This window comes from Asterias amurensis, chromosome 10 (assembly GCF_032118995.1).
Source record: "Asterias amurensis chromosome 10, ASM3211899v1".
Taxonomy (NCBI): domain Eukaryota; kingdom Metazoa; phylum Echinodermata; class Asteroidea; order Forcipulatida; family Asteriidae; genus Asterias; species Asterias amurensis.
The window spans coordinates 15,245,536-15,271,862 of NC_092657.1; the positions used below are offsets into that span (position 1 = coordinate 15,245,536).

General features: G+C 39.7%; 1 protein-coding gene across 1 annotated transcript in view; it reads left to right on the top strand.

Annotated features, from left to right (window-relative positions):
* Positions 1-26,327, top strand: part of LOC139942723 (uncharacterized) — a 43,336-nt gene that overhangs the window by 11,870 nt on the left and 5,139 nt on the right. The window contains exons 8-29 of the mRNA XM_071939520.1: positions 8-373; positions 1,665-1,775; positions 3,354-3,467; positions 4,957-5,319; positions 5,966-6,079; positions 6,639-7,094; positions 7,686-7,796; positions 8,571-8,681; positions 8,796-9,152; positions 10,265-10,378; positions 11,711-11,821; positions 13,349-13,580; positions 14,658-14,773; positions 16,093-16,194; positions 17,144-17,497; positions 19,076-19,198; positions 20,275-20,391; positions 21,428-21,548; positions 22,278-22,349; positions 23,948-24,019; positions 24,990-25,061; positions 26,009-26,080. Coding sequence (XP_071795621.1) covers positions 8-373; positions 1,665-1,775; positions 3,354-3,467; positions 4,957-5,319; positions 5,966-6,079; positions 6,639-7,094; positions 7,686-7,796; positions 8,571-8,681; positions 8,796-9,152; positions 10,265-10,378; positions 11,711-11,821; positions 13,349-13,580; positions 14,658-14,773; positions 16,093-16,194; positions 17,144-17,497; positions 19,076-19,198; positions 20,275-20,391; positions 21,428-21,548; positions 22,278-22,349; positions 23,948-24,019; positions 24,990-25,061; positions 26,009-26,080 — 3,781 coding nt within the window. The remainder of the gene's footprint in view (positions 1-7; positions 374-1,664; positions 1,776-3,353; positions 3,468-4,956; positions 5,320-5,965; positions 6,080-6,638; positions 7,095-7,685; positions 7,797-8,570; positions 8,682-8,795; positions 9,153-10,264; positions 10,379-11,710; positions 11,822-13,348; positions 13,581-14,657; positions 14,774-16,092; positions 16,195-17,143; positions 17,498-19,075; positions 19,199-20,274; positions 20,392-21,427; positions 21,549-22,277; positions 22,350-23,947; positions 24,020-24,989; positions 25,062-26,008; positions 26,081-26,327) is intronic.

A 26,327-nucleotide genomic window follows, 5' to 3' on the forward strand; every position in this document is an offset into this window, starting at 1 on the left:
GTTTTAGGACACTGTGAACACGAGCAAATTCGAGTAACCAATAACACATCGTTTTATCTCGAGCAAAACAATGGCGGCACTACATGCCTTTGGTTCATAACCTCTGACCCCGGGTCAAGAGTTCAACTAGCGTTGACTGAAGTACCACTTTGTGATATAACCATTGGTGAGGGCGTGCTTGATGACGCAACCATCATACAGAAACTCACATCCAGTATGTGGCTTTACGTGGCGTACCCGCGTTACTATACGTCTAGGGGCAACACGGTGTGGGTTCTGAGGGACAACTGTGCGGCTACCGTACCTGACAATACACCGGACTATATTGACGTCATGACTACCAGGATTGGTATCAGTCAATATGTTGTGAAAGGTAGGAAATAATTACCAGTTGTAATTATTATTATTATTTTTTTTTTTAAAGCCAATGGACCCATTCGGTACAGAAACAAAAAGTAAAAATAAAATAAAATCACAGATTTACAAATTACAGGGTTTACAGAAGTCAATGGTGAAAGACTTCTCTTGAAATATTATTCCATGAAATGCTTTACTTTTTGAGAAAACAGTATAAATTCTCGATAGCGAGAATTACGGATTTATTTTAACACATATCATGACACGGCAAAAACGCGCGGAAACAAGGGTGGGTTTTTCCGTTGTTTTCTCCCGACTCCGATGACCGATTGAGCCTAAACTTTCACAGGTTTGTTTTTGATATAGAAGTTGTGGTACACAAAGTGTTGGCCTCGGACAATACTGTTTACCGAAAGGGTCCAATGGCTTTAAGTGACCATTACTGTTTCTACTCCAATTTATACTACCTGTGCGTTAAATTTGCATATTTTTGTTAGAGTTGGGTGAATGTTATGCTTTAGTCTTAAAGCCTCTATACATTTTGCGTAAACAGTATTGTCAAAGTCCCACACGTTTTGTATCACAACTTATACATAAAATAACAAACGTGTGAACAATTAGGCTCAATCTGTCATCGGAGTCGGGAGAAAATAACGGGACAACCCACTCTTGTTTCCGCGCGTTTCGTCGCCGTGCCATGACATGTGTTTCAAATAAATCCGCAACTGTCACTAACGAGAATTGGATATTGTTCTAATGTTTTCTCAAAATGTAAAGCATTTCATGGATCAATACTTAAAGAGAAGTCTTTCACTATTACCTTCTGTAAACCCTGTAAATTATTTGTAAATCTGTGAACTTTTTTTTTTCTGTACCGAAAGTGCACAATGGCTTTAACAAGGCCTATTTGTAAGTCACATATTTACATGTTGGCTTGTTGGTTCTTGTCTGAAATGTATAGTTCCATGAATAAATTATCTTCATATAAAACTGATCACCTTTTGTTATTCATTTCACTATTTCAGTTCAGACATGACAGTGGGAGACTGTTGGGACGCTTGGTGGCAGCAGACTTACAAGGTAAAATCCATTGTTCTCGGTAAAGTGCGCACGCCCAAAACAATGGAAATTTACCTGGTAAGTCTGCTGCCACCTAGTGTTCAAAAATCCCCCATTAGCGTACATAGCAGGACGATTAGGAAACCGTTAGAAATGTTGTTTGAAGGTCCAAGCAAACGCAATTCAAGTGTGCACCAAGCTTGATGCGCCGTGTTCAACTACAACTAAAACCTTGTTTCACTCGATAGAATGCGAAGAAGATGAATTTTCTTGCAACTCGGGCTCAAAATGTCTGCCCGAATTCGCTGTTTGCGACGGATGGGCCGATTGCCCTGAGAGGGAGGACGAATATGGTTGCGGTAAGTAATATTCTATATATATATATATATTTTTTTAATAAATGGATACTGTTACCGATAATACCATAACCTAATCGGCAAAATATCTTATATTCCTTATTTCCATATCCTATTATATATTTTATCATTGTAACCATAACTACATTGACTTTTGTTATCAAATCCGATGTTGCCCATGGTAACAGTAGGTGCAAGTGCACATAATTGTCCATAACCTACAACCAATGCGTTTTCCGTTCGTTATGAAATAAAGTGAATCACGATGTTATATGTTTGAAGTCGACACTAATGGTAATTGCCAAAGACAAATCTTCACAGGTGGTGTATCTCAACATGTCCATAACATAACTCGTGAAAATTTGAGCTCAATCGGTCATAGAACTTGAGAGATAATAATGAAAGAAGAAAACAACCTTGTCACACGAAATTGTGTGCGTTTAGATGGTGGATTTCGAGACCTCAGGTTCTAAATCTGAGGTCTCGAAATCAAATTCGTGGAAAATCGTTTCTTTCTTGAAAATTATGGCACTTCAGAGGGAGCCATTTCTCACACTGTTTTATACCATCGACCCCTCTCCAGTACTCGTCACAAAGAAAGGTTTTTTTTCTAATAATTATTTTAAGTAATCACCAAAAGTGTCCAGTGCCTTAAGCTGGACTTTTTTCTTTGTAAACATGAGTAAACAAGTAGTGGTCAAAAAAAAAAAAAAAGAAAAAAAAAAAGGAAACGATTCTTGAAGCAATAGTGACAAAAGTCCACTTACATGTACGTTGACTACAGTCGACATAATAAGAAAGTTTAAACATAGAGCAAGGCATTTGGTTTGGGGAATATTTTAGGCCCAGTGACCAGAGGTAATAATGTGGGAAGCGCTTTGAGAAGCCATTTGGATGTGAAGAGCGCTATAGTATACACACCCATACTTACTAATATTAAAACACATTAGTTCGTGCATTCGAATCGTTTGCATCCCTTTGTCTATCGGGTAAGGGTTAGGGTGAGGGTCAGGGTCAGGGTTAGGGTTAGGGTTATTGGGTTAGGGTTAGGGTTAGGTACAACGCATTCCATGTGTACCCATGTATTGAAAGTGAACCAAAAACCCTTAGCATTTAAAGGAACACGTTGCCTTGGATCGGTCGAGTTGGTCTTTGAAAAGCGTTTGTACCCGTTTGTTATAAAATGCATGTGGGTAGAAAGATAATGTAAAAGTAGAATACAATGATCCACACAAACATGCCTCGAAATTGTACGGTTTTCCTTTTAGCTTGTCGACTAACACGGTCGGCCATTTATGGGAGTCAAATTTTTGACCCCCATAAATGGCCGACCGTGTTAGTTCGCACAGTAAAAGGAAAACCACGCAATTTCGAGGCAAACTAGTGTGGATCATTGTATTCTACTTTTAAAACATCTTTCCAACCATATGCATTTTTTTTAAACGGTTACAAACGCTTTTTATAGACCAACTCGTCCGATCCAAGGCAACGTGTTCCTTTAAGATTACAGCATGTCGTGGGCAGTCGACCATGTGCGCTTTGAATAAATTATACCAACCACGTTCCCTGTTATTGTTTCAGGAGAATGTGCGCAAGACGAATTTTCCTGTCGAACTGGAGGTGGTTGTCTGTTCAAAAAATTTGTATGCAACAGCAGAGACGAATGTCATGACTTATCAGACGAATTCGATTGCGGTGAGTATTCATTCTTTGAATCAAAAATAAATTATGCGAAAGGTTTTCCTCAAAAACAAATTCCTCATTTTGTGAAACAAATGTGTCAGGCATTCTCCTTTTGGGGTGCTGTATTTAATGTATGGTGCAGTGGTAAACATGGACTCCAAACTTGTAAAAAAGGTTTAAAGGAACACGTTGCCCTGGATCGGACGAGTTGGTTTATAAAAAGCGTTTTGTAACCATTGGTCATAAAATGCATTTGGTTTGAAAGATGTTTTTAAAGTAGAATACAATTATGATCCACACATTGTTGCCTCGACACTGGGAGGTTTTCCGGTAACTTTGCGAGCTAAAATGGTTGGACATTTATGGCAGTCAAAAATTTGACGCCCATAAGTGGCCGACCGTGTTTGTCGACGAGGTTAATAGAGGAAAACCATACACTTTCGAGTGATACTTGTGTGGATCACCATATTCTACTTTTAAAATATCTTTATATGTATAAAGATATGTAGTCATAGGTATGCATTTTATAACAAACGGTTACAACCGCTTTACAAATACCAACTCGACCGATCCAAGGCAACGTGTTCCTTTAATCTTTGAGACTTTCAATAGGACACATACTGGGGAAGTTGTTCTACCTCACTTCCAATACCTCGATTTTATTTTTTACACCTGAGGATGTATTCAACTTTGGAAAATGTTGTTGTTCAACTTGTTTTGCTCTCTCTTTGTTTATGTACATATATATACGGTTACCCTTCTTCTTAGACAAAAAATAATCTGTTTAAGTTTGGCTAAATTAGGGCAGATAAAATGGTGGCGAATATTTAAGGATGGTTATATTGCCCTATGGCATTGGCACCACTGTAAAGTGCAATGGAACAGTTATTGTGAAATGAACTAACATACAACAACTTGTTTAATAAAAATATTTGTGAGAGCAATATTTGAAGAAAGAGGCTTTCTTTTAGCATTCGAGAAATACTCTAATTGTTTGAGACATCGTTCGATTCCCTTTTTTTTTTCCATTTCTACGCACCCATCGTAATTGGTAGAAGCAGTTTGCCCAAAAGGTTACAACACTCTTAAAGACAGTAGGCACTATTGGTAATTGTCAAAGACTAGCCTTCACAGTTGGTGTATCTCAACATATGCATAAAATAACAAACCTGTGAAAATTTGAGCTCAAATGGTCGTCGAAGTTGCGAGATATGAATGAAAGAAAAACAAAAACACCCTTGTCACACGAAGGTGTGTGCGTTTAGATGGTTGATTTCGAAACCTTAAATTCTAAATCTGAGGTCTCGAAATCAAATTCGTGGAAAATTACTTCACAGCCGGAAACGATGGCACTTCAAAGGGAGCCGTTTCTCACAATATTTTATACCATCAACCCTTCCCCATTACTCGTCACCATGTTTTAAGGTTGTATGGCAATAATTATTTTGAGTAATTACCAATAGTGTCCACTGCCTTTAAGCCACAATTGTTTTGTTCACAGGTGGAGTTTGCGGCGAGTCCCAGCTCACCATCAGCCAACCAACACCCTTCACATTCAGATTAGTGGACTATCTACTGTTTGACTGCCGATGGTATCTCACAAGCCCCGTAGGAACATTCATCTACATTGATGTAGAGAACGTCAGATTCAAACCCGGTCAGGAACTATCATTTGGTACCTTTCAAAGAAACGGCTCTCATATCGTTGCTTCTGAGGGAGTCACACTTGCCCCACTGCAGCCAAACGGTACGACGTACTACTTCAGCGGGAACACCGTATGGATTGGCGCGTCGTGCAGTTACCGCGGTGTATACACCAATTCGCCACTACTAAAACTCTCCATTCGATCAAACACGTTATCTGGTAAGACAACTCGGTTGCACAGTTCCGGTGTGGAAAAAGATTTTGTCCCCTCAGAGATTATGTCCCCCTTTTGGCGAACTTTGTACAAAGAACTTCCGCTAGCGCCCTCTTTTGACTGGGAAATCCTTCTGCCGAAGAAATAGGCTGAACGAGGATGTGTCAAATCAGGGCACTATCAAAAGCAGTTTATGTGCAGTTCATCGTATTATAAACTCCAATGACCGAACCCTCCTGACACACCGTAACTAAGTACCCAACCCCGGCACCCCCTTGAAATCTAAATATATTTGTTTTATAAGTCAATTTTAGAGCAAGTTACAGACATTGTACACGTTTGTCTCTTACACGCACTTAGTCTTCGTGTACACTATATCCCCACCCAAACCAAATCATAAGTAACAAATCTGCAGTCGATTTCACAAAACTCTTCCTAACTTAAGACTAATCTTAGGACTTAGGACGAGTCCCAACACTGCACTGTAGCACGCATACATTAAGATTAATCATAAGTTAGGACGAGTTACTCGTCCTAACTCGAGATAAGACGAGTCCTAACTCTTTGTGAAATCGACCCCTGAAAACATAGTTTCTAGCACCAAGTGCAGTTCATTGTTTTAATACAATCATCAAATTTCCTTCTCTTTAGGTCAGTGCAGCTTTGATCAGTTGAGATGTGAGCGAGATAGCAAGTGTCTGCCGAATAGCTCCCTCTGTGACGGCGCGGTAGACTGCTCAGATTACGCTGATGAAAATAAATGCCGTAAGTCGAGAGAAACATTTACAAGGGCCATGTTTCATAGAGCTGCTTAATCAGCAAACATCAACGAGTTTCTGCTAAGAAGAAACGACCATGATACCAGTCACAAATTGCACACGTGACATGGTATTTGGCTGGTAACCCTGTTCTGATAAGGATTACTACGTTGTGCTTAGCTCAAGACTATTCGCGACAACATAATCTACCTTTTACAAAACACAACATATATCCAGACATGCGTGAAGCGGTCCTTTCATGCAGCTCGAACTTTACTTTATGGCACCTGCGGCACAAACTGCCACAATACATCTTGAGAAATGAAAATAGTCGGACTGCAATCGCCCAGAACTAGTCCTGTGGTATCATTAAAGACAAACCTAGTCATGTGGTTATACACCCACAACGGGTCAAGCTCCTAGTGCTCAAAGTTGTGTCTTTTATGACCCAGGACTTTTGACGTTGCAGACATGTCTTTCTGGGACAGGATTTTGAATTACTAACGTCAAAATGTACACTCTCTTTTAAGCGTGTTACTTTTTGTTTGTATTTATTTATTTATTAGAGGTTTGCGGTATCCCTAACCATGAGCTCGGATTCGACCAGGCACGGACGATATTTGGCCGTTATCGCTGGGAGCCAAATGGAACTTTCACAGCCTTCATTGCCATCTACCATGGAACCTCAGAAGCAATACCAGAATCCCCTATTAGCAAAGTGGAACACGCAAACATCAATAAGGGAATCGAATGCTTATGGCAGGTTACCGAACCGCCGGGTAGTCGTATCAAAGTCGGGGTTGAGGCATTCTCGGGATGGGGGGTGACGCTAACTATTGGGAACGGCAACGACCCTTCATCGGGGGTCAATAATGCTGTTCTTTTGGCAGACATGTTTTCGTTTGTGCCGACTGAAGTTTTGTCAGTAGGGGAGAGTGTTTGGATTACGCTTGAGTTTGTTGACCTCAACAATGGTTGGCTTGAAAAACTTCGACTTGTGCTGACGGTGTATAATGTAACAGGTACGTTAACTAGTCTAATTTTGTAGTGTTTTCCCCAAATCAGAGTTTTTTGTGATTTTATTTTTTTTTCAAATTCAGTACCTTGTCAAAGTGTTATTAATGAGTTCATTTGTAACCGCTTGGCTATTACAGTTTATTAATTACAATGTTAAAATTAAGGGTGTAATACAAATTGTACGCTATACGTTTTGGAGCCTGTTTTATTTTGTAGATAAGTTTTGTCAAAGTCAAAGGATATTGACACTTTGGATATAACAGTAAACAACAAACTAGCATTACAGACAAACACGAAACACGTTTTACATGACCTTTATCACCACAAGAAAACACAAAATTAATGTCAAATTTCATCAAGGTATATTTAGTTAGGTACTCACACACTAGTAAAATTCTGAAGTTTTTGAAAACTCCATCTGCCATGTTTGGTCATTATCACGTTGATAACGTGGACCAATACATTGCAACGAAAGTATGGCTGCAAGTCTTAAAGGTTTCGAAAACAGTGTACCGTTTTCTACATCCTTCCAAAGTTATTTAGGTACATTGTATTGCTGTATTGTTGTGGTTTCTCAAATTCATTATTCATTTCAGAATGCGTCGAGGATGAGTTTGCATGTCCGACTGGTCAGCAGTGCCTTAACAGTTCGTCTGTCTGCGACAATCGGCGAGAGTGCGCCACCTACGGTGACGAGTTAGGCTGTGGTGAGGAGATTATACGTAGACTGGGCCCCTGTCTTTATCCGCAAAGATATTCACAGGTCCCAATTTCATAGAGCTGCTAAGCACAAACATTTGCTACGCATGAAATTTCTTCATCGATAAAAACATGATTACCAGCAAAATTTCCATTTGTTGCATAGTGATTGTTACTGGTGTTCAGCTTTTGTTTGCTTATCCTGAAAATCACATAGAAATTGGGTAGGTAAACCTGTTTTTATCAAGGAAGAAATGTTATGCAAGGCAAATTGTTGTGCTTAGCAGCTATATGCAATTGGGCCCAGGTCCCAGCTTATCAAATCATGTGATTCCATTGGATACATTATATTGGCAAAAGGTGCACCCATTATTCCCAAACAGTACACTACTCTCAAGCCTGCAATACAATTTCATTGCGTATCTCTAAGAGAAATTAATGAGGTCAAAGGTTAAACCACACGCCAATGTTTGATGCCGGTCTCTGGAGTTATTCACGAGCCTCGATATGTGACGTCATGTGCTCAACCTTTATAATACCTTTGCTCGTTGCGTATGGGTGCAAGCTATACAATTATGTACTAAATACGGTTCAGCTTAGGGAACTTGATCCCCCTCGGTTTCGCTTCGTCCCAAACTTCAAGATGCATTCTGATAGCGTTGCTTTGCGTATTTTGTCAGTGTGTGCCAATATTGAGAGAAAACGTCATACTACACTGTGTTATATTACACCAACTTTAACTTATTTGAAGTATTCAGTGTCCGTTACTTTTCCACTATCAGGAGCATGTGACAGTGACATGTACTCGTGTGCGTCAGGGGACTGCATTCCAAAGCATCAACACTGCAACAAGCGCAAGGACTGTGACGACTTCTCAGATGAGCTATTTTGTGGTAAGGTTTCGAATTGTTTAAGGCAGTTTCACACAACCCAAAGTTTGAATGTCGCGTGACATTGCCTCAAATCCAGAAAACCGTTATACTGTATAAATTGTTTTCCAATCGCAGGTTTTTGTGAAAACGAACGCATAGAAGTAACAGCCGACCTCCAACCTTCGTTCATACAAACCGACCCGGGTCACCTGTGCATCTGGATCATCAGCACAGATCCCAGCTACCGGTTACAACTGGAACTACTCATTCTCCCGTACTGCGTAGTCACTGTCGGGGAAGGGCCTCTGGAGGGCGGGCATACCCTCCGAGAGATTGTCACCAGTCGAGGCTACCAACTTGGGTATCCTCGTTATATCTCGTCTGCATTACCCTCGATGTGGATAGTGAAGGATGGATGTCTGACTCCGGTCTCTCCTAACAATACGTACACTAATACATTTGAGTTTAATGTCATCCGATACAAAGAAAGTGGTAAGCATGCATTTTAAAACAATTGTTGTTTCATAAGATGACTTGTTGGAGCAAAACAAATACACTGAGTACCTTTTGTATTTTTATTTTATTTTATTATTCTTAAAAATACTGGGTGTGGTTCAAGAACAATTGACTAAAAATTGACTCGCACAAACAAAGGACTTCCGGATAGACGTGTAGGTGGTCGTTGGTTCGAGTCCCACTCTAGTATTTTTTGTGTGTGTTCTTTATTCAACCCCGACATTATTTTAAAATGTACCCAGTCAGTTTCCAGTGTGGTACATATATTGATAAACAAAGTATTCATAATTACCCCGATGAGTTTCTCTACAACTCCTATTGGTGGAGAGCGCGTCACGTGGGGGTGTTTTAACGGTTGATAATGACCAGTGTTTATAACCGGCTGGCTTCCGCGTGTCAAGCCCGCAAGATTATCACACGGAACTCAATTCATAGTTATTAGTAACAGCGCGTGCGCTAATCACACGGCAATTCGACCCTGTCGGCTTTAAATGGGCGGGATAAGAACTCGTCGCTACCCTTTTATTCCCTTAATTGTAACAAAACTCACGCCAACAACAGTTTGTCAAACCAGGTCCCAGCTGGTTTGAAAGCAAATATGATTCAGCGCAATATTAAAGGAACACGTTGCCTTGGTTCGGACGAGTTGGTCTATTAAATGCGTTTGAAATCGTTTGTTATGAAATGCATATGGTTAGAAAGATAAATTAAAGTGTTAGTCGACGAGGTATAAGGAAAACCGTGCAGTTTCGAGGCATGTTTGTGTGGATCATTGTATTCTACTTTTACAGCATCTTTCTACCCATATGCATATTATAACAAACGCTTTTCAAAGACCAACTCGACCGATCCAAGGCAACGTGTTCCTTTAAATTCATACATTGCATGTTTGTAAACTAAGTACGAACATTTCAACTGTAATCAACTTGCAAAGATGAAAGCTTTAGTGCTCCATTTTTACATATTTTTGCCGGTGTTGCGTGCACTATTTATATCAATCACAATCCATTGCGTGCCAATCATGCGTGTTTTTTGGTTATTTTAAGGTACGCCGCACATTTGCCCATGATTTTTTTTACCACCTCCAGAATGCCATCAAGGACAGTTCTCGTGCCCATCGGGACCGAAGTGCATCCCCCTATCAGCCGTGTGTGATGGATGGCCAGACTGCCCTGAGAAAGAGGATGAATTCGGTTGTGATGGTAAAAAAGCGTATATTAAAGCGGCACACTGACTTTAGATGTCAGTACTTTCGGCTGAATAACAACAATAAATATTTGACATTGTTTACAACTTTTAAAAGATTTGTTAAAAGCTGAGCATTTCATATGCATGTACATGATTCCCATACATATTACTTAAAGCCTTTCTGTGTGTGTGTTTTTTTTTTTCTTTAGCACACATTTAGCTGCGGAAGTGTTAGTGAAAGCCCGGTGTGTGGGAACTCATTTGTTAGTTGTAAACCTTAGTCAAGTGGTACTTATTTATGTGTCACCAGAGGTTGGTCTTTAAAAACCGTTTGTAACCGTTTGTTGTAAAGTACATATGATTAGAAAGGTCTTTCAAAAATAGAATACAATGATCCACACAAGTATCACTCGAAATAGCGTGTTATCCTTTTAACCTCGTAGACTAACACGGTCGGCCATAAATTATGGGATTAATGTTTGACTCCCATAACTGGCTGACCGTGTTACTTCTTCATGTAGAACCGTGCAATTTCGAGGCATATTTGTGTGGATCATTGTATTCTATTGTTAAATAATCTTTTCAACCGTGTGCATGTTTCAACAAACGGTTACAAACGCTTTTCATAGGCCAACTCGACCGATCCAAGGCAACGGGTTTGTGTTTAATCATCAAAAGAATGCCATTGTTCTCAGAGGACCGATTGCTTGCTGAACCTAAACATTAATCAACTACACCCCGTGCCCGAATCCACTTCGTGGAGTTACTTGGTAATCAAATATATTAAATATGCATTCCAAGGTGCAATCTATTAGCCAAATGGCACACAGTGTTCGTACACCAATCCACTGTCAAATGTATTTCCAACCATTATTCATTCCATAACAGTGCTGTCAACAACAAGTTAGCCCAAGTGCAAGGCAACATGTATCTTTAAAATGTGTTTAATAGATGTTAAATTTGCATCGGGGATAAAGAATACTAGTTTTTGGTTTTTACCCATATAGCACTGTATACTAAGTATTTTCCCGAGACCGTTGCAATTCTAGAGCAGTGTCATACCAACTAGACCGGTAGCTAGAAGCAGTTCGAATCGTATGTTTTAGCAGCGGGTACTGCAAACGATTTAATGGATGTTAAATTTGCATCGGGGATAAAGAATATTATTATTATTTTTTTACCCATATGCACCGATGTGTGTGGCACTGTATTCTCAGTTCTCTCCCGAGTCCTGTATAAGAAAAAAATCACAGGCATTTTTACTCGGGCGGGATTCGAACCCACGACCTTGGCAATTTGTGTTTATTTATTTATTTATTTGGAAATCATTTTATTCTAATGACCAGTGTCCTGTGGAGATGACTACTTCTCGTGCCGAGGCATTGGTTGTGCAGCCAGGTCATCTCTTTGTGACGCCCTTTATGCCTGTGATGACGGCTCGGATGAGTTCGACTGTGGTAAGACATTATGTAAAGGGCATGCTTGGTACTTTTTGTTTTTGTGGGACACCAAACGCAACTTCCACTGATTTTGGTTTAACTTTCACATTAGATAACGCCTGGTAGACCAATTTCTTAATTTTGTGTGTTAGCATTGTATACTCAGTACTTTCCCGAGCCCTGTGAACAAATATCACAGACACGTTACTCAGCTGGGATTCGAACCCACGACCCTTGCAATTCTAGAGCAGTGTCTTACCAACTGGACTACCGAGGTTGCCCGGCAGCTAGAGGCAGTCCGAATCCTATGTTTTGGCAGCGGGTACCGCAACGATATAATATATGTTAAATTTGCATCGGGGATAAAGAATAATAATTTTGGTTTTTACCCATACACCGATAAAGCACTGTATACTCAGTACTTTCCCGAGTCATGTGAAAACACATCACAGGCAGGTTACTCGGGTGGGATTCGAACCCACGACCCTTGCAATTCTAGAGCAGTGTCTTACCAACTAGACTACCGAGGTTGCCCGGCAGCTAGAGGCAGTTCGGGAAAGTACTGAGTATACAGTGCTAACACACATCGGTGTATGGGTAAACACCAAAATTAATACTCTTTATCCCCGGTGCAAATTTAACATATATTACATCGTTGTGGTACCCGTTGCCAAAACATAGGATTCGAACCAACGACCTCCGAATTAACGTGCCGGCGCGCAACCAACTTAGCTATCTAACCCTACGTTGGCGGTGTCTCTATTTTGTCAATATCTTTGTCAGTCAAAAGCCATACAACCGTAAACGGTTAACCCCCAAATCATTTCAAAATTTACACAGTCCGTTTCCCTTGTGGTTTATATTGACGTTTGTGCTTCGTTACAAAATGTACCAACATCTTCGATGAGGAAGGGAAATGTGACATTTAAGTTTGTAATTTAGGCCCTTCTCGTTGTCTGTAAATTCATAAACGCACAATTTTCCCTTACATTTAAAAAAATTAGATAAGTACTTCATGGGTATCCGTAACACAGTGCATTATTCTCTGGTCTCTGGTTATTCCCTGGTAAGCGCTTTAAGTGGTGTACCGTTGCCATGTGGCTAAGATCACCGGACACAAGCTCTGCTCTTTTGTTGGTTTGCAAAGTGTGAATTATAATTTTTTGTATTGACATTTTAGCCATTATGCAACATTGTTTCGTCCTTCAGATGTGACGTTATGCGATAGGTCCCGTGAACTTATGATTGGTAATTCACACAAAACAACCCAGCACATTCATTTTGAAGAAAATGATAGAAACAAAACCATTTGTACGTTTAGGTAGGAAGCATAATTATAGTTTCAGTTCCAGCAATACTAGTACTAGTTAAAAGTCTAGGAATGTGTTGAAACATAGTTTGAAATGTTCCATTCTTCTGCGCGTCGTCCCTTGCTCCTTCTAGTAATGTCAACCTTTTTTTTACAATTTCTTATAAACATGAACAAATAATTATGTCGTTGGCCGAAAGATTAAGTTTTATTATGTATTCCCTTTTAAACTGCAGGTCAGTGCATCAATGGCCGCGTTGATGTTTCCAAACCAGACTCAGTATTTATTACGTCACCGCTCTGGCCAGATCGCTATCCAGAGCGTACACAGTGTCAGTACATAGTGGTTGCAGAAGTGGGATATTACGTGGCCGTAACTTTCCTGGATTTTGACATCGACCAAGGACACGATTTGCTATTTATTACTAACAGTCATAATTTAAATACCGGCTCGCTAATTGCCTCGGGGTAAGAATGCATTTTGTAATTGTTTTAATTGTTGTTGCGATTATGAAAGGCCTAACACTAACCTCTGTGCAGTATGGTATTGTAACATGTTTTCCCTCACTTTTCTAACAGTACAAGTTTGTGCATATGAAGTGTCGTCTATGTTGACAAAATTTAAAGATGATATTCATGCAGCGACGAAAGTAGAGGAACAATATTATCTGCAATGATTCCTAAAATATTTTTGTTCTGAGGGGAATGGCAATGATAATCAACCACCTTTCGAATTATAAAATACGTTTCTCAATGTATGTTGTAGAGAATATTTTAAAGTGGACACTATTGGTTATTCCCGAAAATCAATATTATAATACAACCTTTTAAGAGGAAGGGGTGGTAGTATAACACATTTCGAGAAACAGCTCGGTCTGAAGTAACGTAGTTTTCGAGATGAAGTTATTTTCCATGAATTTGATTTCGATACCTCTTAATTAGATTTGTGAGTTTTCTGAAAGCATACAGCTTCGAGTGACAATAGTGTTTTTTCCTCATCATCTCGCCCAACTGAGTTCCAATTTCATAGGTTTGTTATTTTATGCATGCTAAGAAATACCAAGTGAGAAGAAAGGTCTTTGACATTTATCAATAGTGTCCAGTGTATTTAATTGGAAGGCAGTGGACACTATTTATAATTACTCAAATAATTATTATCATAAAACATCACTCGGAACGATGATGGGCAAAGGTTCATATAATAAAACATTGTGAAAAACTCCCACTGAAGTGACGTAGTTCTCGAGAAAGAAGTAATTTTTCCATGTATTTTGATTTCGAGACCTCAAGTTTATAACTTTATGTCTCGAAATCAAGCATCTGAAAACACACAACTTCGTGTGACAATGGTGTTTTTTCTTTCATACTTATCTCGCACTTTGACGACCAATCGAGCTCAACTTTTCACAGGTTTGTTATTTTATGCATATTATGTTGATGTACACCAAGTAAAAAGACTGTTTTTTGGGGACAATTACCAATAGTGTCCAGTATCTTTAACATAAACTCAATACTAATATCATTTGTTCGTACATTACGTTTCAGTGGACAGTACCCAATCACCGTAGCCTCTACATTGAATGAAGTGTCAATACTGTTCAGATCCAATAATGTATTCCAGAAGGGAGGTTTTAAGCTGCAAGTTGAACAGACAAATGAAGGTAACTATAATATATGCGCACTGGTGTTTTCATTAGCCGGGCAAAACTTCGAGGTGTGTTAATTTATGCGTACGTTGAGATACACCAAGTCAGAAGACTGGTTTTTGACAATTATTACCAATAGTGTCCATTGTCTTTAATACATGGGTTGTTTGAAAGGCGCTTGACTTACAGTGAAATAACACAAAAGAACGGACGCACACTTTTGGTTTATAGTATTAAAGCGGAATGATAAAGACATACCAACTGTGATAATCTGTTGAAGAAGAAAGAAACAAAACTTTTAAAACACAAATCGATTAAACATGACGAAGCTCCACAAACTGAGGCTTATTTTCGAGTGTCTCACGGCAGTTTATTGTCTTATGGCTGGTCTTTAAACACTCGGATTGTTGACACATTAAGGAGACAGGTGTCCCAAGGAAGTCTCTCCGCCGAAGATTCTGTTTCTAATGGTTGCCTGTTCGGGACCGCATCATCTTTAAGGTTCTCCTTATGATCTTCCACTCACTGGATAGCACGTCACCTGACTACATCAATGACTTAATCCATGTGTACAAACCTCCAGGACAGCTCCGCTCCTCAAACATCTGCTCCTGAACGTTCCACGTTGCCTGCACTCCTGGGGTGGTCGCTGTTTTTCACATGCCGGACCATCTCTTTGGAATAGCATCCCACTTCAACTCAGAAAAGCAGATACTTGTTCTAAATTCAAAACTCACCTCAAAACATATCTATTTCGGAAACAATAGCCTCCAAACTTTGTATTGTCTTGTGTCATTGTGTATTATAGCAGAGTTCATGTCTTTTGCGCCAGGAGTGTCATCATTTACATACAAGGCGCACTAGACATTTTCATTATTATTATTATTATTATTAAATAACACGGGATGATGGATGATGAATCAAAGGAGGGCGCTATACGAGTAAGTTTCGTGTACACGGTTTGCGGTAGGGGGACATCCGGATTGCATCATTTCCTGCCACATCGATGTCCCAGGGAAATCTACCCGTTAGAGATTCGGTCCCCCAATGGAAACTAGGTTGAGGGCGCTATCATAAGAAGTTTGTACACTGAGTGCGTTAGTTTAGCATCCCTGGGTCGACCCCGGTGTGCGGCGGGTTTTTTTTTCCAGGACGAACGTGTGCAGATAATTACCCACGTTCGTTCTGGAAAAAAAAAACACATAACGGGATCGACCCAGTGTTTGCCATTATAGGGGAGAATCGAATCTCTCGGGGTTCATCATCTCCTGCGTCACCGGTACATTTTTGATAAAACAACAATTACTTCTACATCATGTTTGTTTTGTTTGCAGTTACATGTGAAGAAGGGGAAGTTTATTGCGTGGTGTTCGATTTGCAATTATGCGTTCAGAACAACACATCAGATAGAGGTTTGCCTCTCTGTTTTTCGTCAGGTAATAACGTAATGTAGTCGTCTTTATTAAACAAATTTAAAAGGTTGGTTACAAACAAATGAATGTCCACGGATTTACACTAATCTTAAACGATTAAAAACAAGTGAGGATAGAAAGCTACCATTTGGATGTTTGTTTTTGAGTGTTTTGAGCAGTGAGATAAACAATGTCACGAAAATGTTGTCTCGGGAGACGGACATATTTTAGCTGTTGTAGAATGCATTATTTTACGCGGCTCTTCTGAAAACATTGCTCTGAACTTTGTTCTCTCAAAAATTCGATGACTTATACTGATAACGAAGCTGTGGAACTTGGACAGGTAAATTGTATTACATACATCTTCATTCACGGCCATGGCCAACAACAAGATATACAAACTATATCAAAACCCTTTAACTCATATTATTTTAGGTATGAATTTCTCAAAACAAATACCTACGTGCAGATTGATGCTTGATGGTTAACGTAGAAAACTAACTGCTTGGCTAGGGTGTGGTTAGGGGTGCGCGTGTTTCGTGGTCGCAAGGACGCAGTATTTTACAAGGTGCGAGTAAAAATCATCATAAAGGCCCGGGCACACAGGCCCCGATAACGAGAACGATAACGAGAACGATAACGAGAACGATAAAAATGCACGCTCGCCATTGGTTGAAATGCTCCACGCATAATACGCCCACACCCATTTAACCAATCGAAGGCGAGTATTTTTATCGTTATCGTTTTCGTTCTCGTTATCGGGGCCTGTGTGATCGCGCCTTAAAGGTACTGTTTTTGATGGGTGGTGATGGGACGCATGTCTCTCAACACTTGAAGGTTCACTGCCTGACACAAACATCGAATGATGGTGCTGTCACTGCTTCCATGTTGGATTGATGGGGAATGAACAAACATTGAGTGAGTTTTGTGATGACTGGATAAGTCCGTTCATGTTTGTTCTTATTTATTTCAGCGCTGTGTGGGGAGCCCTACATCTTCATGAATGCAATAAATGACTACGAACTAAAATCGCCAAATTATCCCCTTAACTACCCAGCGGGTGTAGGATGCTGGTGGCTGGTCTATGTCAAAAACCAGATAACGCCCATTCGAATAAAAATCATAGAGTTTCTGACAGAGACAGTTCGGGATGTTCTGTTGTTTGAACCGTATGGAGGGACCGCCCAGTCTTTCGCACTGCACGGTGACAGCAAAGTTCGCTCGCTGGTGTTCAACAATATGGATTCCCTGTATATTTCATTCGTTGGAGATTCAACGGTGGAGTACAAAGGGTTCCATTTGAAGATATCAAATGTGATTGACCAAGGTAGGTGTTGCAATACAATGGCAAATATATTGAATATCAATGGGGGTCACCATCTGTACCAATCTCATACTATTCTCAGTCAAGGTTCTGCTTTTTGTGCTTAAAGCCATTGGACCCTTTCGGTTCAGAAACAAAAATAAAAGTTCACAGATTTACAAATAACTTACAGGGTTTACAGAAGGCAATGGTGAAACACTTCTCTTGAAATATTATTCCATGAAAAGCTTTACTCTTTGAAAAAACAGCAAAACAATATAAATTCTCGTTAACGAGAATGACGGATTTATTTTAGACACATGTCATGACACGGCGAAACGCGCGGAAACAAGGGTGGGTTTTTCCGTTGTTTTCTTCCGACTCCGATGACCGATTGAGCCTAAATTAAAACAGGTTTGTTATTTGATATAGAAGTTATGGTACACAAAGTGTGGGCCTTGGTTAACACTGTTTACCGAAAGGGTCCAATGGCTTTAAGGCCGTGTCACACTGCAGCGATGACGAAAACGATAAAGATAACAATAACGACACAAAGAGATTGCATTCCATTAATTGAAATGCTTCACTGAGAATATGCCCACGCCCATTCAACCAATCGAAGGCGTGCGTTGTTATCATTCTCGTGTTCGTTATTGTTATCGAGGCACGCGTGACCGAGGCTTAAAGACAGTGGACACTATTGATAATTGCAAAAGACCATTGTTCTCACTTGGTGTATTCATAAAATAACAAACCTGTGAAATTTTGAGATCGATATGTCGTCGGAGTTGCGAGATAACTAGAAAGAATAAAAAACACCCCGGCTTGTCAAACGAAGTTGTATGCTTTTTTTAGATGATTGATTTCGAGACCTTAAATAATTCTAATTGTGAGGTCTCGAAATCAAATTCGTGGACAATTACTTCTTCCTCGAAAACTACGCCAACTCAGTGGGAGCCGTTTCTTACAATGTTTTATACTACCAACCTCTCCCCATTACTAGTTACCAAGTGAGGTTTTATGCTAACAATTATTTTGAGTAACATTACCAATAGTGGCCACTGCATTTAACAGAGCAGTAATTACTCTCATGCCACGGAGACGATGTACTCTATTGCCCGTGTTGGCATTTGTGATCCTTCATAAAGGACCCCCATAAAATACTTATTTAAACAACATCCAAGTGAATATAGCCCTTTGAAAGTGAAAACGGACCTTTCCACCACAAAGATGAAACCCAAGGCCAGCTGTAGCCTACGAAGGAAGTGACTTGGAAGGAGGAAGGGGCTGAGCACATCAAAATGGCTGAATGAGTAAAACAGCAGATAATCATTGAGTGTTTGAAAGCCACAAAGCAAAACACATGAATTAAATAAAGTAGGACAAACAATTATTTGCTACTGAAAAACGCTATTAAATGCCACTGCCGCAATAATGACCCGTAAACCCAATAAACATGAAGTTTTGTTTTGTCTAGTTTTATCTGCATTTTAAATGGCCACCTTTCACCCACGTCATTGTAATAATGCTCACGTTATGACATTGATACTACGAAAACCAACTAAGTTTTATTTGTAACACTGCACTTTATTTTTCAACAAGATGAACATGTTTGCCACGATGAGTCATTGATTGACTGCGATGACGGATCATGTGTGTTAGAGGGCGCCATTTGTAATGGCTTTGTAGACTGTCAGGGAAGTGGACTAGATGAAAACCAGTGTGGTAAGTTGACTTTCGGATCTTACATTATATTCAAGCATGTTTTAATTGTTCCTAAAACAGTTTTGCTATTCCTATTGATGGAAAGCGCGTCACGTGGATGTGTATAAACTTTTGTTTATGACCAGTAAATGGGCGTGACACGCGAGTTCGCACCTGTGCTTATAAGACAGTTTCTTCATTCCTATTGATCGAGAGCAGCGACTGAAACAGTTGTGCCACATCACGCGATACTATCTACCCAAGGGCCTTGACCGGACCGTACCGTTACAAAGCTGGAGGGTTGTTGTGTTGAAATAAATCATTGAACATTTATAATTATTGCATTTATTTTACTTGTTGACCGCAAAAGTGTTGATGTTTTTTGACCGAAAAGTTATATATGAATGGGAATCAAATGACTCCCTTAATTTTGAAGGGAAAAAGCCAGATATAACTCAACCTGTAACATAACTACGTAGCCATGGCACTCGCGCAGTTTGATGATACAACCCGGGAAGTGGTGACGTAAGAATCATTTCGGGTTTCTAACACCAAGTTAAAAACCAAAGGCTGTTACATGGGTAAATTTTTATGAAAGTTGCTTAGAGTCCAGATTTTTATATTTTTTTTAAGTTGAAATTTATACTTTTTGGTTGTGTTTATAATCTTCAGTTTGAAGCATTATTAAATTGTTTTAAAGGCACTGCGCAGTATTAGTATATATGTCAAAGACCATACACATTAAATAACAATTTTGAGCTCAGATTGGTCATCGAAATTGCGAGAAAATGATGACAAAAAACACTCTTGTTGGACAAAATGTGCTTTCAGATATAAACAAAGGACTTCTAGTTACTTTATTGAGAAATTACATTTTTCTCAAAGTCTATGCTACTTTGAAGGCGACCGTTTTTCACAATGCTTTATACTATAAACAGCTCGCCAAAGCTCATTTCCAAGTCAGTTTTGAAGTTAATATTTGTTTTGAGTAATTACCAAACGTGTACCTCCCCCTTAAACTGTTCAAACAAAAACGTTGGTAGTTATCCCGTTATCAATGTTATAAACAATTATTATCATTTGGCTGTTTGTTCTAGTAAACGTGAGTTGTCCAGGGTTCTACCACTGCGAGAACTCAACCGTGTGCCAATACCAGTTTGCGGTATGTGATGGGCGATCAGACTGCCACCTGGGTGACGATGAAGAAAATTGTGGTAAAAAAAAAAATAATAATAACAATAACAATGACAATGACAATGACAATGACAATGACAACGACAACGACAACGTCAACGACAACGACAACGACAACGACAACGACAACGACAACGACAACGACAACGACAACGACAACGACAACGACAACGACAACGGCAACGGCAACGGCAACGGCAACGGCAACGGCAACGGCAACGGCAACGGCAACGGCAACGGCAGCGGCAACGGCAATAATAATAATAATAAATATGATTGGTATGTTGTGTTAAAATACGCTGATTTTTAGTTGTGAAACACAATTTTACAAATAAGGCGAATATAAGCAGTTCATTGATTCGGGTTTTTTTTTTTTTAATTTCCACAGATTTTTTTAATTTCCACAGATTTACATTAAACTTACAAGGTTTAAAGACAATGATAGTGGAAAGCTTCCCTTCAAGTATTACTAACTGAGATGTGTAGTTTTTGAGAAATGAGTAAAACAAGTCATAAAATAATGTTCGTCTCAGGAAGACAACCATTTTTTTTGAGCATGTAAAATCACATTAACCAGTTATATGATATTATACAAAAACCATAAGCATATCCGGTAAATGCGTTTTAAAATGCTAAAACTGAGACGAAAATGATTTGTTTTACTAATTTCTCAAAAACTATAGCACATCTCTAAACTGTGTAAGTGTAATGCAAACACATATGTCACACTGTGTTTTGTGTCGGGAAAAAAGTACATGAGTTGTCCAGGGTTCTACCACTGCGAGAACCCCACCGTGTGCCAATACCAGTTTGCGGTGTCAATAGGTTATGGTACAAAAGCGTCCTGTTTCACCTTACTCCTAAATGTTGTCATTCTGCCGAGTGTTATTGGTTCACTGTGCCCCAAATATATTTATTATCCCATGTTACTGTGTTATTTGGGTAATTTCAACTTTTTTTTTTTTTTTTTTTTATTTTTTTTTTTTTTTTATAAAATTGCAGCGTTGAAAAAATGTTACTGAATGAATGTGTTCACTTTATTTCTGGTTGCTTTAGATAAACGGTGTCCAAGTGAATGTAAATGTTGGTATGACGACACGGGCAATCTCAAGGTAATCTGTGAAGATGGTTGGAACAAGACGACTATTGAGAACATCGTTCCTATATCGGAAGCACTGTAAGTATGTCAACTAATCTGAGGGCGTCTTTTGGTGGTGGATGGGAACAGTGACAAGGTAGTGTCAAATAAAGGGCAAATACGAAGTAGTCTGTAGTAATTTATAGTAATTTATAGATTGATACATGCGCCTAAATCCACCAGAAATTACTAGCTCCCATTTTTACGAGGCAATCGTGGTTAAATGGTTTAGCTGTTTGAGCCACATGAATGGGTGGCAACGGCCCCTGAAAAACTAGTCAATTGTAGCCACAACACTGAACATTATACCCACACGAATTAACGCAAAACTTATCCCTAAAAGATGCCTTCCGATACCAACAATTATTGATTTGTATACATTGACATACCAAAGTGCTAATACATACACGTGTGACGTTTGATGATGGCTTAGGTCTGACATGTTTCTATTGGGTTATTATACTCCCATAAAGTCTTAGACTCAAATTCACTTAGGCCTGGAATCGAGTTTTTGAACTTATATTTCAAACCCCAAATTGGCAACTGTCAATGTGTCTGTAATTGTATTTTGTATTTTGTTAAGGATTTTTATCAAAAGTGCACTCGTGAATCGGAATGAAACTCGAATGAAACTCGCTCTTACACGTCCTTTGGCTCGGGCTTTTATCACCCAGCAATTCGGCCCAGCCGTCTTTAAACGGAGGTGTAAGAACTGGTCGATACCCTTTTGTTCCCTTGTTTATGAAATTAGTTTTATTTTGTTTACAGAACGCTGTCTGGAGGAAATTTCACCACTCTGGAGGTTGGAATGTTTAAAGGATTCACACATTTAAATGCGCTGTAAGTTCAAGGTCAACTAGAACAACTAGTGATTCCTCCTGAAACAAGTTTATTACTATGTTATTGTTCCTTTGTATTTGCATTGTATTTTCTGCTAGAGGTTTTCTCGGTCAATTTCGACAACGAGCAGCCTAAGTAATAATAATAATAATAACAATAATACACGGTTTTTATATAGTGCATTTTCACGGGGTGTCTCAAAGCGCTTCCGACTTCATTACCCCTGGTCACTGGGCCTTAAATCATTCCTGAAACCATCTCAGCTCCCTGGGGAGTATACAGCCTGAGCGACATTTATATGCGCTACATGGCTAAACAAATCACAAGAACCATCTTTGCCCTCATAGGTACCCATTTACCCCTGGGTGGAGAGAAGCAATTATAGTTAAGTGTCTTGCTCAAGGACACAAGTGTCACGACCGGGATTCGAACCCACACTCTGCTGAAGAGAAGCATCAGAGCTTGAGTTCGGTGCTCTTATCCACTCGGCCACGACACCCCACAATGAACCACCAAGCTACTATGTTTCGCGCGAAATCGAATGCTAATCAAAAGGGTGATTCGATTTCGTTTTACGATTAGTCAAATGTAATGTGGCGTCATTCGATTTAGCAAAATAATCATTCAATTTAATAATTCATCAGAGTAGAATTCAAATTCGCAGACGCTTCTTGAAAGGCATGTGTGTCACGAAAACAAAATGATTTTTGGGGTTGAACAAATAATTGAGTGGGATTCGAACCAACGACCTCCGGATTAACGTGCCGGCGCTCTACCAACTGAGCTATCTAGCCCTATATTGGCGCTGTCCCTATTTTGTCAATATCTTTGTTCGGGGGTGCCGAACAAAATGAGATACACTAGAATTGAACGGGTGTTTAACGCGATTCAAAACGAAATTGAGTTGTCACAATTCTGAATTTGAAACGCAGTTACAACTGGAGAGGTAAAACAGGTTTATAATTCGAACACATGAAAATAAAATTGGATGCTTAATTGCCGAAATTGAGTTCCCCCCTAACTCACCTCTTAGGGTTGAGTGAGGGGTAACACAAATTCGGCAAATCAGCATACAATGTCATGTTATATTTATGTATGTATGTGGTTATTTATACATGCATAATGTTTTTTTTAGGGGTGTTTGTCATGATTGGGCTGTCAATGGCAGTGGACACTAGTGGTAATTACTCAACATAAATATTATCATAAAACCTTTCTGGATTACGAGTAATGGGGAGAGGTTGATAGTATAAAACATTGTGGAAAACAGCTCCCTCTGAAGTGACGTAGTTTTCGAGAAAGGAGTAGTTGCACACGAATTTGATTTCGAGACCTCAGATTTAGAATTTTAGGTCTCGAACTCAAGCATCTGAACGCACACGACTTCGAGAGGCCATGGTTCGTCAAGGGTGTTTTTTTCTTTCATTAATATCTCCCACCTTCGACTGCCGATTGAGCTCAAATTGTCACATGTTTGTGATTTTGAGATGTTAAGATACACCAACTTACCAATTTACCAATAGTGTCCACAGTCCTTTTAAGGATAGTTAGATTCTTGAATTGTAAATTTGTTTCTTGTTTCCCTATATTTTTTCCAGATCCTTGGTGAACAATGGAATAACCCATCTGATGCCAGGAACCTTTGCAGATTTGCACAACTTGACCTTTTTGTAAGTGTCCCTGCCACTATCAGTCCATGGCTTCCCGGTGTGGCGGTCTGAGTCTTCCGCCGTGGTCAGTTTTCCGGGTGACGTAGTCGGACATATCATCACGTTGGTTTAACGGTTTTAGCTTTCCGGCGTGTTAAGTTCTCCGGGCGACCTGTCAGATACCGCCGCGAGTACCCTGGCGAGTACTGTAGTTCTCTCAGCAGTGACCCCAAATTGTTTATATTACGATTCTTTTCCGTGTAGTCACATAATATCTTGCCCCACTCTTTACTTGTATTCATGGGTTCAACTTTAGGCAGGTCACACTCTGCTTGCATATAAAACAACTCATACGATCCACGCGTTTGCCGCTAGTTGTACTCGACTCGTGGACGCCGCCATGACAGCTACAGGAGGGTAACGGACGACTCAATACGGCACTAAAAATGGACTACTTTCGCTTGATGTGCGCAGGCATCGTATGACGTAATGCTACCGTATTTGGTCATTCGGAAAACTGAACACAGCGGACAGTTGAAACCGCCACACCGGGGTCTACCCCGCGGTGCTCACTTGGGTGAGCCCCTGACAAGAGCTAAACGAACGATCACACTGACTCGCCCTCTCGTGGAGACGCCATGCACCTCGGGTAACCCCAAGAGACCCACTCCACAAGCAGGGCACTTGGGGCTGACCCGGTAGATTCCCAGGAATGACGTCAAAGCAGATGTTCGAAAGTACCGGGGCAGACCGGGGTCGACCTAGTGAAGCTAAACGAACGCACCCTTTAACAGCATCCGGCACCACGTTAAATCAGCAGTTTTAATATCATATAACCTTTGTAGATTTGCACAGCTTGACCTTTTTGTAAGTTTTACCCGCAAGTATCACAATGGAGTTTATCTGCATCAAAATACCAGGGCATCAATTGATCATGTTGAATCATCAGTTTTAATAATCAATAATCCATTTTTTTAAATTTTTTTTTTAGAGATATTTCAGAGAATCTTATCCAAACTTTCAGGCCTGATTTCTTTTCTGGGCTCAGCAGTTTGGAAACCATGTGAGTATTTCATCATAACGTGTGAATTAAACCAACTGTTGTCGGTCACTCCTTACCGCGTTTTCTGCTGAAATGGTTTTGCCAAACTTCGCAGAGGTGCGTTGGTGCTGTATGCGCCGCCGTAGCACCTTGTAAACCCTAATAAGATGCTACACAAATTGGGTCTCAGAATTAATCACTGCAATAACCTTTCTTGCTGAAAATGTGTGTAAACTCAGCAGCAGATTGAGTACCTTTTGTTGGTAGATACGTGCGATATATAAGACTTCGATTAATATTTCACAAAGTGTCACCATACACTGTCCTCTGTTTTAACCAGTGTGCGAAAGGTATCCAGAACATTTTGCTAGATTTTAAAAGGCTAAATATAGTACATTATACAATTGTTGCACGCTGTGACGGGGTCCATGGCGTTTTGTACACTCGAGGGGGAAACGGGCACCCGAGGCGAGGCCATTTTCCCTCGAGGGTGTACAACCTTTGTATAATTGTTATTCCTCTTCTCGAAGTTCTGTTGTCATCTTCAAATATTATTACGACGGACTATCCATTGTTTAATAAGCAGACGAACAAGAAACAATTCCCTCGAACCAACAGTTGTTTCGTACACAGCGCTGGAAATCGACCAACGCTGGGTATGATCATCACTTTTCATGTTACCCGGCCCGTCGAGCCATGTAACATGCGTTTTTGTTGCGCGTCACATGATTGGTTCTCAACCAATCAAACTTCACAGTATGACGCTCGATATAATTGTTAATTGTGGATATTACAACTTATATGCGAACATTTAAATTCGAAAGGAGGTACCATTTTGGAGATAATGTCAACAATCTGGAGTTTCTATGTATATTTGCTGGGAAACACAATCTGAGAAGAATAGAATTGATACAAAATCAATACCAACCCTGATTGTTTGTTTATTTGTTTGTTTGTTTACTTTATAGGATTGCAATGGATGTACCACTACGGCAAATTGGATCCCTAGCTTTCCATGGTCTCGATAGCTTGAAAACCTTGTAAGACTGTAATTTATAATTAAGTTGTTAAGGCAGTGGACACTATTGGTAATTACTCAAAATAATTACTAGGACAAAACCTTACTTGGTGAAAAGTAATTTAGGTGAGATTACAAGTATAAAACATTGTGAGAAACAGCTTCCTCTGAAATGACGTAGTTTTCGAGAAGGAAGTTTTTTTCCCACGAATTCGATTTCGAGACCTCGGATTTAGAATTTGAGGCCTCGAAATCAAACATCTGAAAGC